This window comes from Canis lupus, chromosome 6 (assembly GCF_048164855.1).
Source record: "Canis lupus baileyi chromosome 6, mCanLup2.hap1, whole genome shotgun sequence".
Lineage (NCBI taxonomy): Eukaryota > Metazoa > Chordata > Mammalia > Carnivora > Canidae > Canis > Canis lupus.
Window position 1 is genome coordinate 40,306,976 of NC_132843.1, and position 17,800 is coordinate 40,324,775.

The 17,800-nt window shown below is 58.2% G+C and overlaps 1 protein-coding gene across 2 annotated transcripts; it reads right to left on the reverse strand.

Moving 5' to 3' along the window:
• Positions 1-2,057: 2,057 nt before the first annotated feature.
• INSRR (insulin receptor related receptor) lies at positions 2,058-17,761 on the reverse strand. Of its 2 annotated transcripts, none has more exons than XM_072830025.1 (23): positions 17,646-17,761; positions 17,246-17,386; positions 13,704-14,255; positions 11,930-12,233; positions 11,695-11,837; positions 11,330-11,474; positions 10,288-10,502; positions 9,920-10,046; positions 8,315-8,553; positions 7,771-7,938; positions 7,482-7,677; positions 7,332-7,373; positions 7,036-7,256; positions 6,684-6,820; positions 6,436-6,598; positions 6,122-6,227; positions 5,468-5,520; positions 5,080-5,309; positions 4,471-4,581; positions 4,176-4,335; positions 3,554-3,683; positions 3,297-3,431; positions 2,058-2,702 (listed from the first exon to the last, which is right to left on the reverse strand). In XM_072830025.1, the coding sequence occupies exons 2-23, from the start codon at positions 17,328-17,330 to the stop codon at positions 2,354-2,356; spliced, it is 4,011 nt and encodes a 1,336-aa protein (XP_072686126.1). In that variant the 5' UTR covers positions 17,331-17,386; positions 17,646-17,761; the 3' UTR covers positions 2,058-2,353. The 2 variants fall into 2 exon arrangements, with proteins under 2 accessions (XP_072686126.1, XP_072686127.1); XM_072830026.1 differs by having other exon boundaries at positions 2,058-3,077.
• Between the last annotated feature and the right edge of the window lie 39 nt (positions 17,762-17,800).

Below are 17,800 nucleotides of genomic sequence, written 5' to 3' on the forward strand. Positions count from 1 at the left end.
GTAGGGACCAAGCAGAAAGTCTCCCTGTTGTTGTTCACAAGTGGGCAGAGGAGGGAAGAGCTCGTGGGGCAGGCCCTGAGCTTTTCTGGCATGCACAGACCCGGTCTGGGCTCCCCTGAGTCTCTCCCCTCACCACCTCCTCACACTCCTCCTTTCCCATCCTGACATCTGACAAGGCCCTAGTGACTCAGAGTCTGAGCCTCCTGGAGGGTGTTGGTGGGGAGGGAGGCCGGAAGGGAAATCTTGTGGCCCTGAGAGCCACCACCCATCCCTTCTCTCCTAGGATCTCAGTCAGCACCTTTGTGCTGGGAACGCCTCCCTGCTGCCCCTCCCCCAGCACTTTCTTCTCCCCTGGCCCCCTGTCTTCTCTTCCCTGCTGTGGTGGGAGTGAGGAATGTGGTGGGGGCCTCGCCCAAGAAGCCGAACTGGCCAGATGTCCTACCTTCCCAGGACCCGAATGGGAAACGCTCAGTATCCAATATTGGGGCTGCAGTGTCTGCCTCTGGCCAAGGTTCCAAGCAGGGGTTAATCTCCTGGCTTTGGAGAAGGGTGGATACCCCTGAGTTAGGGCAGGGTGCTCCCCTTGCTCCTCACCACACCCACTCTGAACTCCTGTCCCTTGGCCACAGCAAAGATGGTGGAACTCTTTGCCACGCAGCCCCTTTGAGACCCTACTTCTGTCAGGCATCAGGGGTAGCTGAAGATTTGTTCTCAAGCTCCTGACTATGCTCCCAGAGCTTCACCGAGAGCCTCCCCCTGGCCGTGCTCCCCGTACTCAACAAGATGCTCCCCCTGCTCATCTTTAGAGATTGAGCAGAGACAGCATTTTGAAGCCCTCTTTTCTTCAACTTTTGATCCCTTCCTTCAGCATCTCACATCTAGATGACCAGCACCTCTGGGGGCACAATATCCAGTACTGTGCAGGTAGGGGTGTGGGTGGCGGGAGAGGGCTTGACCCCACCACGCGAGTGCAGATGTGCCTGCGTGCGCTGTGCTGGGTGTGGGTCTCCCTCTGGGGCTCCTCTGTGGATCATCCCTCCTTCTCCTCTGCTGGAGGCCTCAGGGACTAGCCAGTCAAGGAGAGAACCTCCCCCATTCCTTTTCCCTAAGCTGTGGTTCCATCAGCAACCATTAGGGGTCACTGTTGCTTCAGCCACTGATGGCAGGCAGGGGCAGGACTGTGGTCGGTGGGCCGGGGACCCTTGCTGCCCACCCTGACCCTGCCAGGGCGGTAGTACATGGGATGTAATCACTGTCGCAGAGATAGTCTCACACAGGCTCGAGCCCACTCTGCTCAGGCCCCGCCTTCAGGACCGTGGTTTGCAGGGCAGGAGTGAGCAAGCACGTTCAGAAGTGCAAATCTCCCCAGCCTCTGGTGTGTGGAGCGTGTGGAGTGTGTGGAGCACGAGAGCTTGGCCCCAAGGCTGGACACAGGAGACACTGGTACAGAATGCTGAGCCCTGCCCAGCCCCTTCTGCTGCCATCCTCCTCACCAGGATTTTATGTCCTTTATCTACAGTTCTCCTGAAATGCCCTGATGGCGAGGGCATAAGAGCCTGGAAATGAACTCCCCTGGGCTCTGCTGCATGCCTCTGGGGCATCTCTGTTCCTGGTAATCGAAGGGAGCCAGACGCACAGACTCTGCTCTGATGTGTGTTCCTGCCTTGGCCAGGGGCATCCAGCGCCAACTGGTCATTGGGTCCCTCCCCACCCCCTGTTCTGCCCACCTCATCTGTCCTATGAGACCCCAGGAAATGAAACGGGGTACCCAAAGATGACGCATGGGGAACGGGTTGGGGTGAGGCTGGGGGCCAGATGCAAAGCTTCCCTGCTGGGCCCCACCACCTCTGACCACCCTAGCCCAGCTGCAGATAAAAGGGGGGCGGTCCTGCTTCCCTGTCATGGCGACCCTGGCTGTTTGGGTCCTCACAGAGGTGGGGCTTGACAGCAGTGTATTTATCCTTGTCCCTGTCTCAGGGTCACCGTGTCAAGTCCCCAAAGAGGGAGGGAGGAAGTTCAGCCAGTGTTAACACCATATAGATGGAGAGATAATGGGCTGCCCTGGACCAGGGCACAAACAGACCTCAGCATTTATTGTGTCTTCTCCAGCCCTCCCGTGAGAGGCAGGGGTGGGGGGCAGGGCAGAGGGCAGGGAGGAAACAAGGCTCTTAAAGCCTCAATCATCCGAGGGTAGGAGGGAGGTCCAGAGGAAGGGCCTGGGAGAAGGGGTGAATCTGCACCAGGGGATGCCCCTGGGGACAAGGGAGGAGGAGCACCAAACATGGGGGGTCCCTGGGTATAGCAAAGGAGAGGAAGTAGTGAGGCAGGCCTCGGGGCCAGTTTGGGACGGTGCTCACCCAGGCCTCTGGATTCTCCCCACACCAACTGATGCATGAGGCAGGGGGGAGGAGGGGAGACACCAAGACGAGGGTAGTGGTGTGGACACCTCATCCCCAGCATCCCAAACATGGACAGGGAGGCTTCTAGGCCTGATGCAGGTTGCTCTTCTGGTTTCAAGTGTGTTGATGGCCTCAGACGTCCACAGGAGACCCAAAGCTGAGGATGTGGTTCTCTGGACCCTGCCTTCTGGATAGGTGAGCCCCTCTTTCCAGTCTGAGTAGGGGCTCCTACTCAGGGCCTGGACCTCTGGTCCACTCCTCCTGCTGTGACCTTGCTCACTCTCTCGAAGAGAATTCAGACTCCTGAGAAAATCCTTACAGTGAGTCTGCTCTGACCCCGCCCCCACACACACACCCACCCCATCTTTCCTCTCCTGCTCTCTGGCCCAATCTGGTTCACCCCCCGGGGAGGCCAGACATCCTGGGAAAGGGTCCCCTCAGTGCCCTGGACCCCCATTTTGGGGCATGCAGTCTGAGGGAGCCCCTTCTGGGGTTGGTAGGGAGTTGGGTTTGGCATTAGGCAGCAGGGCCCCCTGGCTCCCCTGGCACTCTGGGCTGTAATAGAAGGAAAAGAGGCGGAAAGAGGGCCGCAGTTCCCCCCGAATGCTGTCCAGGATGTGGGTGAAGGTGGGCCGCAGGCGTGGGTTCTGCTGCCAGCAGCGGCTCATCAGTTCTTGCCTGGTGGGGTGGGGGCAGCATGAGAGGCCAGCTGGCACAAGGGGGACCATGGGGGACTCCGTTGGGAGGGCCAAAGGGGGTAAATAGTTATAGTGGGGATTTAGAGGAGGAAGCCTCAGAGCTGGGGACCAGTGGACAGAGGAGGCAGGCCAGAATCATGGTGGCAGGGCAGGGTAGACAGAGCAGCGATGAGGGAGGGGTGGGGCAAGAGTGACTTACAGCTGAAGGGGACAGCTCTCCAGCTCCTCCAGGACCCCACCATCCATGACAAACTTGAGCACCTGCTCGTTGGATAAACCCTGGTAGGGCTGTTCAGCTAGGGTCACGATCTCCCAGAGCACCACCCCGAAGGACCTGGAGGACACGCAGAAGGGCCTAAGCCCAGCCAGCACCTTGCATGCTGCTCAGTGCACCCAGGCCTCTCCCCGGACCCCGCCTCCACATCCCCTGAGCCCTCCGCTCCAGCCAGGCCCCACCAAACATCCGAATGTGTGGTGAAGATTCCATCTTTGAGGGACTCGGGGGCCATCCAGCGCACGGGCAGCAGCCCTTTCCCGCCCTTGCGGTAATAGTCTGTCTCGTACACGTCTCGAGTCATCCCGAAGTCTGGAAAGCAAAGGTGGGCAGGTATGGGGCGGCAGGACCACACACCAGCCCCTGCCCCCGGGATACTTCTCCCAGCCCTCTCCTCCTTCCTGGCCTCCAAGAATCCCAGAGGTAAGGGCTCAAAGAACCTCAGAGATCACCCCACTACAACCCCTCTGGCCTTGGAAGAAGGCTGAGATCCAGGGTGGGGGCTGTCAGGGACAGAGCTGTGGGCCAGGCCTGGGTCTCCTAGCTTAGCTTAAGAAGAGTTGCTCTACTCCCCAGGCTGCCCCCCACCCGCCTGGCACCCTTGTACCCCCAATCTTTTTTTTTAAATCCTTTTTTAAAATTTATTTATTTATGATAGACAGAGAGAGAGAGAGAGAGAGGCAGAGAGAGAAGCAGGCTCCATGCTGGGAGCCCGATGTGGGACTCGATTCTGGGTCTCCAGGATCGCGCCCTGGGCCAAAGGCAGGCGCCAAACCGCTGAGCCACCCAGGGATCCCCCTGTACCCCCAATCTTGACGGTGAAGTCCTGGGACACCATGCAGTTTCTGGCTGCCAGGTCTCGATGCACAAACTTGTTGGCAGCGAGGTAAGCCATGCCATCTGCAATCTCACCAGCCATCTGGATCATATCTCCCAGTGCTGGCCGTGGGAGCCCAGGGTTGTTCTAGAGCCAAGAGAGGGGGCTGGTGACAAGGGTACCTAGAGCTTGGACTCCTGCTCAGGGATCCCCCCTTCCAACTGTGCCCAAGTCTTCTCCAACTCCCTCAGCCCCTTTGCTCAGGGTACTCCTGGTCTCTACCTCTGCCTCAGGCCGCAGAGATCGAAGATGGCTCTTGAGGTCCCCACGAGTCATTAACTCCATGATGACCAGAGTTGGCTGGCCTTGAGACACAACACCCAGGAGACGTACCTGGGATGGACAAAGAGTCTGGTTGCAGGTCTACCCAGGTCCCCTTGACCAGCTGGCCAAAATGTTGACCTGCTGTGACCACAACCTGAGCCAGACACCAACCCGGACCCTAAACCCAACCATGGCCATAACCCTAATCCTGATCTAACAATGACCCTAACTCTAACCCATGACCTTGATCATAACTATCATTCCAATCTTCACGATTCCAATTCTGACCTTGAGCCTTATCATGATCCTAATAATGATCTGAACACTCAATATTGACCCCCACCCATGACTGATCTCAGCCCTAGCCATAATTCTACCATGGCCCCAGCATGACCTGGTTTTGACTCTAATCCTAACCATGAATTTTACCTCAATTAGGACCTTAACCATATTCCTAACCCTGACCTTGATGGTACCCTGATCTCATCCTTGGCCCTTTCCTTCTTATCATATGACTTTCATCCTAGTTATGACCCTACCTTGGCAATGTCCCCTAGCATCCCTTACCACATGGTGACACTTGAATGCCTTCATGACAGAAGCTTCCTTGAGGAACTCAATGCGTTCTCGTGGGCTGGCCAACTCATTCACTGTCTTCAGGGCCACGGGTGTGGACTCCTCTCCAGCCTCTAGTCCTTGTGCCAGGCCTTCATATACCATCCCAAAGGAGCCCTGGCCCAGCTCTCGGATTATGGAGATCTGCTCCCGAGGCACCTCCCACTCATCAGGGATGTACACTAAGAGGAGGTGGGGTCACCAGGAGAGAACACTGCTCTCTGCCACGCCCCAACCCACCTCTCTCCTCTTCAGAAGGGCTTGGGTCCCAAGGCTGTCTTCTCTAAGAATATCTCCTCCCCTTCTGTCCACACACCTGTCCACCCACTCCCAGACCTACTATCAGAGGCGCTGAAGTACTCCGGATTCACTGAGGCATAGAGGGTGCTGTTTCTGCAAGGGGAGGTGAGGAATTGTCCTCAGGAAGGAAGGAGCAATGTCAGAAGACAAGAAAGAGGGTACTGCAAGGAGGAGGGAAGTTACTGACCATACTCCCTCCCATCCCTGATCAGGATGACTTTCCAAGCTGGTCTTGGTCCTTGTCCTGGGATCTGGGATTGGACAGGCTGGTAATAGGGAGCACAGGAAGAGGGCAGTTCCTGCCTCCTCAGGTAGTCCTTAGAAGCCTGCCTCCTTTTCCCTCTTGTGTTCAGCCGCAGGGGCATCTGGCACCAACTATCCCAGGGCACACAGTGAGTCTCCTGTCTCTTCTCCCACTTTATTGACTGAGAACATGAGGACTAATAGTCCCAGTGTGCCTAGACTGGGGAGTCTCAGGAGGTGGGACCTCCACTGGTAAGGTAGGGGAAAAGTCCCGGCAAATGGGTGGAGTCGGTCACCTAGACTGAGAGGTGTGTCTCCTCCAAGCTGCCCCAGGGGATGAGTTATTGCTTCTAAGGAACATCCTCTGTGCTGTCTCATATACCACCCGCAGGTGGCACTGACCTTGTGAGAGGGCTGGGGGAGAAGGGGGTGGGAACCTGTGCATCGTCACCTCTTCCTGCCGTAGAAGAAACCGAGGGCGGCAAGAATGATGAACAGCATGAGCCCCACGGGGGTGACAGTGAGAAGGACGTGCAGCCCCCCGGAGTCTTCCTCCTCTGGTGGTCAGAGGGCAGCAGATGGTAGAGTCAAAGATGGAGAAGTCAGAGGGTAGAAGACAATTCTGTTTTCACCGGGGAAGTGAGAACAGGGGAGGAATGGGGGTGGAGTGGCCACCCGGTTCCTGTGGTTTCCACCACAGGCAATGTGGCTGGGGCCCCAGCTGGGACTATGGGAGCGCAGGTCTGGGACAGAGGCCATGTCTACCTGGGCCTGGGACGTAGAAAGCGATACTTTCTGTCCAGGAGCCGTTGCCAGCCAGCGAGGTTGCCCGAACTCTGGCGGAGTAGTTTCCAGGGGGCAGCAGGGCCAGCTGGACACCCCCAAATTTGGCATATCGTAGGCGGGACACACATAGCACTGTGGCCTCCTGGGGGCAATACAGAAGAGCTGGCTGGGAAGAGGATGGAGGCACTACTTGGGTCCAGGTTTGGGGGTCCTCCTGGGGTACCTACCTCTCCCAAGCGGCGGTACTTGATTTCATACTTGAGGATGAGTCCGTTGGGGTCAGGTGGCTCCAGCCAGCGCAGGAGGACACTGCTTTTGCTGGCTGCCTCCCAGGCCACCTTCCCTGGGATGCCATCAGCTTCTCCTGTGGGAGAGGGCATCAGCCAGCCCAACCCCACTGTTTCAGAGTCAGGATCAAACGCAAGGGGGCTAAACGGGGGAGGGGGTGTCCAGGAAGCTCGGGACTTATGGGAACTGGGAGGAGAGCCAGGCTGTGGACTGATCCAGAGGTCCCACTTGCTAGTTGGAGCATTAAGTGGGTAGAGTTCTTGAGCCGGTGGCACGAGCGGGGACACCTACTGTGCGGCATGGTGCGCGCGAAGACGAACGTGGCCGCGCTGCAGCCCACGGTGTGAGCCGCGTGGTTGCAGGCGTGGATGTCGATACGATATTCCGTAAAGTGGCGCAGACCACTCAACACTGCTCGCTCCCGGGGCACTTTGTCCTCCTGGATCTCGAAATCCGAGCTGTTGCCCCCAAGCCGGAGCGCCCCGGCCGCCCGGCGGTGCCTCCCCGCGTGTCTGGGGAGTGCGCGAGTCAGACGCACGGCCGCGCCCCGGCCCCCCTCCCCCCGCCCTCAGTCCCGCCCGGCTCACCTTTGAGGGCTCTTATTGACGGACGTCACCTTCCAGGGGGACCTGGGGAGACCGAGGAGGGCCGGCTCAGGCCCCGCCCCATCCCCCTGCCCAGCGAGACCCGCCCCTCCCCTCCCCCCGAGCCCGCCCTGCCCCCGGATCCCGCCGCACTTGGGGATGGTGATGGCGTTGTGCAGGAAGTTTTCGAACTTCTTCTGGAACGAGGCCTCTTGCGCCTCCAGCGGCGGCAGGACCTGCCCAGGCGGTGGGTGCTGGCAAGGGCAGCAGCCCGGCTCCATCTCGGCTTCGAGTTCACCGTCCTCGCGGTCGAAGCGCGGGTCGTTGTTGCTGGTGGGCAGCCGCAGGCCTGGCGCGGCGCGGGGAGAGACCCGGTCAGACGCTGGTACAGCGCCCCGGGCCAGCGCCCCCGACCCTCAGGCCCGGGCTGCTCCCCGCGCACCGCGGTGGCAGTAGTCGTTGAGATAGAGGTCGCCGTCCTCCGCCAGACGCTGCCACAGCACCAGGTAGTAGGTGATGTTCCCGTTGCGCTGAATCGGTGGCTTCCAGCGCACGAGCAGGTGGGACGAGGAATTGGACGTGGAGATGACGTCCTGGGGCACAGTGGGCGCTGGGGAAGTAAGTAGGGTGTGGCTGAGGGGAGGTGGATCCCCCTTTCAAGTCCTGTCCAGTAATGGGCTCCTCTTTGAGGTCCAAGCATCCCTGACCCTCAACCTCCCCTTCCTGGAACTCAGAATCCTGGCCCTCCTATCATGTTCCTCCAAGGCCCTTGAATTGGCTCAAGTCCCCCTGCACAACCCAGCCACAGCTTCCCTAGGATCTAGGCGAATGCCCCCTGTTCTTTCTAGGACTCAAGCATCTGGCTTCCCAATCTCCAGGGGCCAGGTGTTCAGCAACCCAGCTTCTCTATTTTGGGTGCTGGGTTCCCTCATTCTCATTAGGACTTGGGCATCTAGCTCCCACCCCCTTCAGAGTCTTCAGCCTACCCGCAGGCAGGGTTCGGAGGTAGACGATGGGGCTCTGGGCTCCTTGGTGGGGGCTGTCCTCAGCAGTGGTCAGTGTGATGGCCCGTACAAACACTGCATATTGTGTCCAGGGCTTGAGGGGTGCTAGAGTTACCCCGGGTTCTTGGGTGCGGCTTAAGGGCAGCTCCACATCCAGCAGGTTCCAGCTCTGGGTTCCACAGGCATCTGGACCTGTGTGCTCTGTGGCATTCTGGAATGGGCTGCAAACCATATCCCTGGAGCTGAGGGGAGCCCCACCCCGGTTTCTAGCAACCCCTCCTCTCTGAGACTGTCATTATCATTCTTTTTCCAGTATGCATGAAGGCATCCTGCTTTTGGGGAGCACTCACTCACTGAGTATGCTCAGAGCTGGGATTGAGACAGGACCCACAGCATGTCTGAGTGAGCATAGCTACAGCCAGGCTGCAAGGCAGTGATGCTAGGGGAACTTCCTGAAGGACCCCTAAGATTCTCTATCTTTTGAGCCCAGAGGCAGGTGGATATAGTTGTGTGGATTGTGAGTTGCACAAGCCAGGCAGGGGATGCACACTGCCAGCCCATGTTAGTGCTCCTCAAAGTGTGGTCCATCGACCAGAAGATTCAGGATTACCTGTGAGCTTGTTAGAAATGCAGATTCACAGGCTCTCCAGGACTAACTGAATCAGAATCTATGAGGGTGGGACCCAAGAATTTGTAGTTAGCAAACCCTCTAGCTTCCCATGCTGGAGACCTGCACCTACCATTGAAGCTCAGGAGAGCCTTGGCCATTGAGCCAGCCTCCCACCATTGACTTCTCCCTTTCCTCCCATGCCAGGCCCCTGTGCTAGTGGGAAACTAATACCTCTCAGTTTTAGTTCACAGGAATGCTTCCAAGCCAGGTGGCTCCCATCTTCTGTCTACCAGGACGGGAGTACTCCTTACTGCTGCACTCCCAGCTTGCCATCCCAAGCCCACCTCTCCTCTGAGAATTTTAGTTTTGATTCCTAGCCATCCTTTTGGAGAAATCTTTCCTGTGGTCTAACCACTATCCCTCCTGCTATGGTCAGTACGCTTTCTCCAAAGAAAAGAGCAGCCCTTTGTCCTTGGCTGTTGCTGCTGACTCCCCTCCTCAGACTTTAATGAAATGCTGGCAGAGCTACGGATAAAACCGGCCAAATTAGTGGGTACTCCCCAAACCGCTGCTGGGGCAGGAGCGTGTGGTCAGTACGGAACATTAGCATAGTGAATTGAAGTTTAATTATCCAAGCCTTCCCAGGAGGGCGCCTCTCTTGATCTCTCAGAAGTTCTGACCTTCCATTTCACTGGTGAGGTGAAACTGAGGCACGGAGAGGTGAATAAAGTGAGGGGAGAGCCAGACATGGGCCCTACAAGGGAGTGAGACTTCGGGGTCCCCGCTTCTTGCTTCTCTACAGCCTCGCTGCACCCTGCTCTCACCCGAACGCTTTTGGGAACAGACTGGCCTGGTTGGTTCCGACCCCGCCCCAGCATGTCCTGGCCCGGCTCCAAGGGGGCTCTGGCCCCGCCCCCGCCCCACGTGGTTCTGGCCCCGCCCCGCCCCGCCCGCCCTGGCCCCGCCCCGGCACTCACGACTCCTTGTAGTACACGATGAAGCTGAGCAGGTCCCGAGCCTCCAGCGGCTCGTAGCGCTCCCAGCGCAGCAAGATGCTGTCAGCTTGCGTCACGTTGGACACGAAGCGCAGGGTGCGAGTTTGGCCTGGGCGGGGCGGGGGGCCAACACCTACTGTCAGCCGCCTTCGTCTCCACCTGAGTCGCCTACTCCCGCGTCTCCACTCTGACCCCGCGGGTGCCACTCCCCACGCGGCCTCGTTAGAGAACCTATCACGTTGTCCCCGTCAAATGTCCCCTCCCGCCCTGGTGCGTGTCGGAGGTCTTTCAGTGTGCGCGCCTGGGGATTCTGGGCGTCCCGTCTCCGGGGTTGGGGCATTGGGCCTTACAGGCGGCGCGGTCTCCGTTGGTGCGGGGGTTGATCTCAGCCTTGTTTTGCCGTCCCCGCGTGCCGGTCACCTCTTCCAGGCGGTAGATGTGCTCCAAGCAGAGGCGAGGGTTGAAAGCGAAGTATATCTTGCCCACGGGAATGGTGAGCCCCGCAGCCACCCAGGCCCCCAGCTGCTGTAGGTTCTGGTTGTCCAGCACATACAGGGTGTAGTTCCTGGGGAAGGTCGAGGCGCCGTGTGCTGCAGGGAGGTGGGGGCGAGGGGTGGGGAACAGGGGTGCCCCATGGGTCCCTCCTAGAGAGGCTGTGCTGGGAGCACAGAGGAGGAGGGCACTCAGCCTGGGGCTGTGCTTCTCCAGCTGGAGTGTGGGCACCCCTAGGGGTCCATGTTAGTTTGGGGGAGACATGAGAAACCACTTGGCTGGTTGGTCATTAAGAAAATTCTCTGGGGGCACCTGGGTGGCTCAGTCCATTGAGCACCCTCTTGATTTTGGCTCAGGTCATGATCTCCGGGTCCTGAGATCAAGCCCCACCTCAGGCTCCAAGTGTGAAGCCTGCTAAAGATTTTCTCCCTCTGTTCCCTCCCCCACACTCAAATAAACAAATAAATAAATAACTCTGTATTTTGAAAATCCTAGCTGGTACAGATAGGTCTTGACTGGTAGGTGGCAGGGATAGGTTTCAGACCCAGGCCATCTTGCTCTGCAGCTGAGAGTATCACAGAACATAGCCAACCCATGCGCAGTTTGATGTCACCATAACTTGTATAGTGTACACTGTGTTCCGGCACTGTTTTAAGTGCTTTACACATAACAATGTAAGTAATATTCACGACAGTCTTAAGAAATAAGTACTGTTATGTGAATCCCATTTCACAGATGAGAAAATTGAGGACAAGAGAAGTTAAGTTAACCTACCCAGTGTCACACAAATAGCACACAGCAGAGCTGATTCCAGAGCCCATGCTCTTTCCCCCTGTTGTGGGAGTGTTAGGAAGGAAATGTGATAGAGGGAGCTGGTCAGAGGCTGTTTCTGCCCCTTACCCATCCACCATGGCGTCCCCTCGGATGAGTTTGAGGTTCTTGAAAAAGCCCAGGGACACGAGGGCAAAGGAGTGCTTGATCTTGAGGAAGCCAGTGATGGTCTCTATCAGCCCCAGGCTCTGTTGCAGCTCCAGCTCTAGGTTGTCTGGAAATGGGGAAGACAGGGCTGGAGCAGGGTGGGGAAAGTGATGGAACTGTATGTATGGCCGCCAGGGGTGAGGGGGTAGGGGGAAGGTGCTGACTAGGGGTGCCAGGAGGGGGACCCTCAGGACTGGGACCCGGGGTGATGGAAAGCAGTGCTTTAGCTGGGTCACTGTAGGGGGCATGACCAGGAGGAGAGGTGTGGGCCCGAGGAAGGTACTGACAGCCCTGGCGGAGGTTGATGATGAGGCTCCCCTCCACGTGGGTGCAGCCCGCCAGGTCCTGTGCCGCCTGCGTGGAGTCGATGGTCTTGGTACCCACCTTGCACTCTTTGGGGCACAGCCCCTCACACTTGTGGCAGAACATGCTAGCAGGGGCAAGTGGAGGATGTGGAATGAGCCCTGGACCAGTGTGGACCTCCTCACTGATCCAAGAATGCCCCCATCCCCTGACACTCACCTGCTGCCGTTGCGGGTGAAGCCCGGAGGGCACTGGGCCAGGCAGCTGCCCTCGTGGATGCCAAAGATGGAGGTGCGGCCGGGCACAGAGCGCAGGCTGGCACAGCGCTCTGCCGTGACACAGCGCCAGGACTCGTGCTGGTAGGTGCCTGGAGGGCAGGCCCGGTGGCAGGCACCCTGGAAGTAGAGGTGGCGACAGGCGACGCAGGCGCGGGGGTCTTCCGGCCGGCTGCAGCCCCCCAGGCATTCAGTGTGGCAGCACTCACCCCCAGCTGTGCAGGCCAGCCCATGGGGGCAGGGACACACTGTGGACAGAGTGCTTGGTTAGGCCTCCCCCACTGGTTCTGGCGCCACCCCCTCCCCCTGGGATAGCATTATTAGTCTGCATCCAAATTCCTCCAACTCAAATGACAATGGTTACTGGCCCCCTTTTCCTCAGATGAAGCTCTTGAGGACAAGGACCATGGCTCCGCTCTGTGGCTTCCCCTCTCCCACAGCGCCTGGTCAGGGTTGTCAGAGCTCAGGACAGAGAAGTGACCTTGTCCAGCAGGGCTGCCTCTACCCAGCCTACTGTCTCGTCTAGGCCTGGTGCACAGATCCTCCCTGGGCATGGTGCCAGGGGGAACCTGCCAGCTTCTCCTGGGCAGTGAGGCCTGCGGCCAGTGGGCCTGGGAGTGTGTGCAGTGAGGGGGCGCCACTGGTCATTTCACCCATGCCCTGCCCATGCCTCTACCCTCTTCAGCTCTGTGCCCTGGGCAGGAGGTGGCCCCAAGCAGCAGTGCGTGGGTTTGGGGCCGGTGGCAGCCCAACATCTGTGGGAGTAGGGCATATGGTAGAGGTCAGCCAGGGCGTGTTGACACTGTACATGAGAAAGGACGCGCAGCCACTGTGTTTACAGCCAACAGGTAGGCATGGGGAGATGGGGCCTAGCAGATACAGCAGGGATCTGGTTACCCTTTGCCCTGCTGCCCAGGCTTTGGGGCAAAGGAGCCCTGGATTGGGGACCCCAGATCTGCTCCTAGCCTCTGGAAGATCTTCCTTTTCTCTCCGTAACTTCTGCTTCCTCCTCTTGCTATTCCTTCCTTACATTGCTTCCCTCCTTTGCTCTGCTTCCTTCCTTCTGTTTTCTCTCCATGTGCCTGGCTTCCTAAAGAAGATCCCACCTGTTCTGTCCTTCCTGGGTCACTCCTCCTCTCCTTTCCTACCCAGCTCCTGTCCCCCCCGCCCCACCCCTGCCCCATGACAATACTGCTAGCCTGCCTGGGGTCACCTGGAACCTAGAACCCCCACCAGGGCCCAGGCACTGCTCTGGTGATTACAGGACAGCTCATTGCTCATAACAACCCTGTGATTATTCTACAGTTGAGGGAACAGACACAGATACACTACATGAACAAAGCCAGTAGAGTAGTAGAGCTGACACTGGGGCCCAGGCTGTCTGGCTTTGTACTTAACTGCTGCCCCATTGGGTTCCTGTGCCTTGGCCCTGGGGCCAGCCCTGCCCACCCTGCACCTGTCCTTTCCCCTTTCCCTGACTCCCAAATGCTGTCCTGCCCAGTCCCTTGACAGCCTTCTGCTAACTCAGTTATTGAACTTTTCTGACCTTCTGTTCCCTCAAGTGCAAGATGGGAACAGAGAGAGGACCTGTCTCACAGGACCAGTGAGGATTAAGGGCTGCAGGGTGGTGGGGACCCATGCCATCCTATGGCCGCCCAGCCCTCCCTCCCACCCCCTGCTCCTGGTGCCACCCGCGTGTGTTCTGGGTTGGTGCCTACCTCTCTGGCAGTGGCTGGAGGTCCAGCATCTGTAGTCGGTGTGCCCACTGAAGGTGGTCCTGGCGCAGGGCTGGCCGGTGGCACCCAGCACACCAGGGCACACGTCGGCACACTCCTCACGCAGCTTGTTGCCCACGATGTGGTTGGCGCTGGGCGAGGGCTGCAGCAGCCCCCAGTCGATGGTGGAGAGATGACAGAGCTCCTGGTTCTTCTCCACCCGCACGGCCCCACGCAGCACGGCCCCCAGCGCCGGCAGCCCCACGTCCCGCAGGTGCGGCATCTCGTAGACCACCAGCGCATAACCCAGGAAGAGGCGGGCGCCACGCACGACCGCGAGGTTGGGGAAGAGGTCCCGCAGGCTCTCCAGGCCATACACGCGGAAGAGCAGCAGGTAGTCAGTGACCTGAGTGAGGCGCGGGAAGCTGAGGCCGCGGAAGTCCTCGCCCGTGGCCGTGAACATGAGCAGGATCTGCAGATGGCCCTCCACCACGCTGCAGTTCTCCAGCCGGCGCAGCTCCGCCACCTCTGAGCGGATGTCCAGGCTGGGGCACACTGGGGGCACAGGTCAGAGGCAGCCATCAGCACGCCGTGGGCTGAGCACCCGGTCCTGCCCTGGCAGCTTTGGAGGAGGGGGACCCTGCTTGGGAGCAGAGCTCTATTGTGGCCTCCTCCCTGGGTCTCCGAGGCTCGAGGCTTGTGACAGCTTGAAGGTTGGACGTGGGCAAACGTGAGCTCCCCTTCCCTCCCCAGCCTGCCTCACTCCTCAGGGCATTGCCACTTCATTCCTCTGAATCCAGAGTCTCCTTCGACTCCCGTCCTCTGCTCCCCACCCTGTGGGCTCAACCTTTAAATGACAGCATATCCAACCACTTGTTACTACCTTTGCAGCTGGCACCATCCCTTTCTCCTGGGTAAACAGCAGTGGCTTCCTTGATGGTCCCCCCACTTCCACCCTTGTCCCCCCGCCCCCGTCTGCTCTGCACTGTAGAGCCAAGGGGATCTTCTCAAAACAGGATGGATCTTTGTCCTCCACCCCATGGTGGCCCCCATCTCACTGACTGACTAACTGAAAGCTCAAGTCCTTACCTCAGCTGGCAAGGCCTCTACAGCTTCTCTGACCCCATGCCCCCTCCCTCTCTTCAGCCACACTGACTTTTTTGCTGTTCCTCAAACAAGCCAGCCAAGCTTCTGCTCTGGGGTCTTTGCACCTTCTGTTTCTTCTGGCCAGAACACTGTTCCCTCTAAAGGTCCCTCACCTCCTTTAAGTCTCCGCAGATGTCCCCTCCTCAATGAGGTCATCTCTGACCCCTCCTTTTAAACACTTCCAACCCCCCTCCCTACTTAATTTTTCTGCTTAAATCTTAACACTGGCTAATTTATAATTGACTTATTTTGTTTACTGGAAGCTCCAGAAGGGCAGGTATCTTTGTATAACTCATTGCTATATCTTTGGTGCCTGGTATAGTGCCTGGCACAAAATTGGTGCTCTGTCCATACTTCATGAACAAATGAATGAGTTCTGAAGCTGAAAAGCAGAGCTTCATACACCCCACTTCCCTCCTCGGCCTGAGGGAGCTAGATGCCTGGTCAAAGGCTCAGCTCTTGTCCCAAAACCGCAGGTCAAGCCCACCTTCCCTGATCCTCTGACCTGAATTAATCACTTCCCCTTTGGAGTAGGCAGCATTTGCTCTAGCACCCACAACCGCCATCTACATTTTTGTCATCCTCTAGGGAGTGGATCTCTGGAGGGCTAGGCCTTTGCTGGTCAGCACTGTCCCTGCGTGGTGCTCACAGTTCAGAGCTGGACCCACCAGGCACTCAGGGACTGTGTTTTGTGTGTTTTTTTTGTTTTGTTTTGTTTTTTTTTTTTTTTAGGGACTGTGGTTTGAATTGATGGACATTTGGTTTCCAAGTCCACGTCTCTCCTGGGGACCAGGGTGTGTCTGGCTTCTCTTCCTGAGGCCCCTAGGACCAGTCCCCTAAGTGGGCTAGGTACCTGGTCCATGTACTCTCACTTTGCTCCCGTCGATACCTTCCTTCCATGGCAGAAGACTCAAGTCTGAATTCTTCAGCTGGCCACTCAAGCCCTCTAGGCTCTCTAGCTCCTGCTTCCTGCCTGGCCCTCGGCATCTCCCACAGACCAAGGCCCAGTCCCTGGGCCTTACATCATATCTTCTCCCTGTTGTGAATGGTCCCTGTGCTTGGCTCTGCCCTGTTAGTGTGTGTGTGTGTGTGTGTGTGTGTGTGTGTCTGAGCAAGCACACACACAAAAAGTGCAAGACAGGATGAGAAAACACTTGTAGCCCTCCAGGCAAAGGCCAATCAGGCTCTACAAGGCGCCCACATGCCACTTCCCATCATGCCCCTGCCTCTCTAGGGCTCCCCTGATGGGAGTCATTTGGAAAAACAAATCCACGACCTTCACAGATTAACCCTTGCTTGCCTCCCCTCAGGACATGGCCCTGTGCATAGCACTGGGAACGGAACATCTGGGTTCCCTGAGCAAACAACCACACGCCAGCCCCTACCCCATCCCAGGGATGTGCTTCCCTCCTGACAACGGTGCTCCTGGCTGGCATCTGCCTTGGCACAGCAGTGGAAAAGAGCAGGGGAGAACAGGAGGGGCTGGTCCTTGCATGCAATGCCGTCCTGACTGGGACTCTTCAGGGGACCCACCACCCCCACCCCAACCCATTTGCATCTTCCCTCTGTCTCTGTAGGAAGGGGAGACTTAGACTTGCTCCAGGAAGCCCTGAGTCTGAGGGGTCCCAGGACCCCTCAGGTGGGCACAGAGCACTGGAACCCTGAGCGGCCTCAGTCTGGCAGGGAATGGTGGCATTGGGGAAAGGCATGCTTTTAATCCTTCTCCTTTTGAAACCTGCATGCTCAGCTTCTGCCCCCACCCAGGCTCTCCGAACACCTACAAGGGCCACTTGGTCTTTATGGTCCTCCCCTTCCAGACTCTGCTCTTGGGAAGTGTTGGCCCACAGCACTAATGAAAAGCAGCCCCCATTCCCAGTGGATGGGCCCTAGGTATGTATGAGGGCTAGGGGATAAGGCCCTGGGGCCAGCGCCAGGGACCCCAGGCCAGCTTTCCCTCCCAACCTTTTGGACCTCAGTTCCTTGTCTGCATAATGGGTTCAGTTACCTCATGATGTCCAGTTATCAGCTACCCATCCCATCCCTGTGCCCGTTGAATTCAGTCGCTCTAGAAATGACTCCCAAGATGCTCCCCCTTGTGCCATTCTCATTGAGGCTTACTGGGATCACGGTTCCACAAGCAGGAATGGAGGACATCTGTTCATCCCTCTGTGTCAAGGCCCCTCTCACATTGCAGGGAACTGAGAGGAAACCATGTTTATCTGGGGAGCTGACTGACCTTGCTGGTGGGAAGTCCTTCCAAGAGCTAACCCCAGTCTTTATGTTACAAGGAGGTTAACACATGTGTTCTGTCTAGACACTCAGTTGTTTGGCTTCGCAGCTGGCTGGGGGATGTGGGAGGGTGAAGATGGGGCTCCCGGAGACAGTGTTGGGGGACTCACCCTCTAGTGTGTCCAGGCCAAATCCCAAGGAGAGGAGGATCACCAGCAGGCATGCGACCCATGGGCACAGACTGGGCACTGCCATTGTCCCGGTTCTGACTTCTGCAGATGGCTCCAGGGAGGAGCAGGGTCTGGCAGGCCCTGAGGGCCACAGAGATGTGGGCTTCAGCAGGGAGGGAAGGGTAGGGGCCCACCGAGGGGGCATCCCACACAGAGATACAGCAGGAGACACAAAGACAGTGACAGGCGGTGCAGATAGAGACTCAGTCTGAGCTCAGAGACAGAGGGATTAGCACGGAGATGGAGATGCTGAGGGCAGCAGAGGAGGCGCAGAGAGGCCTCCAGAGGGAGGAAGGCAGCAGGGGTGCGCAGCAAAAGGCAGTCCAGGAGGCCTACCAACCCGGAGCAAGCGCAGCACAGAAGCCTGCCCTGGAGAGCTGCGAGGACTGGCGGGGAGAGAGAGCGTCCCCGACCCACACCCGCAGCCGCCGGGGGCCCAGAGTCGGGAGGGGCAGGGGGGCCTCCTCCGGCTATCTCCGGGGCATGGGAGCCGCG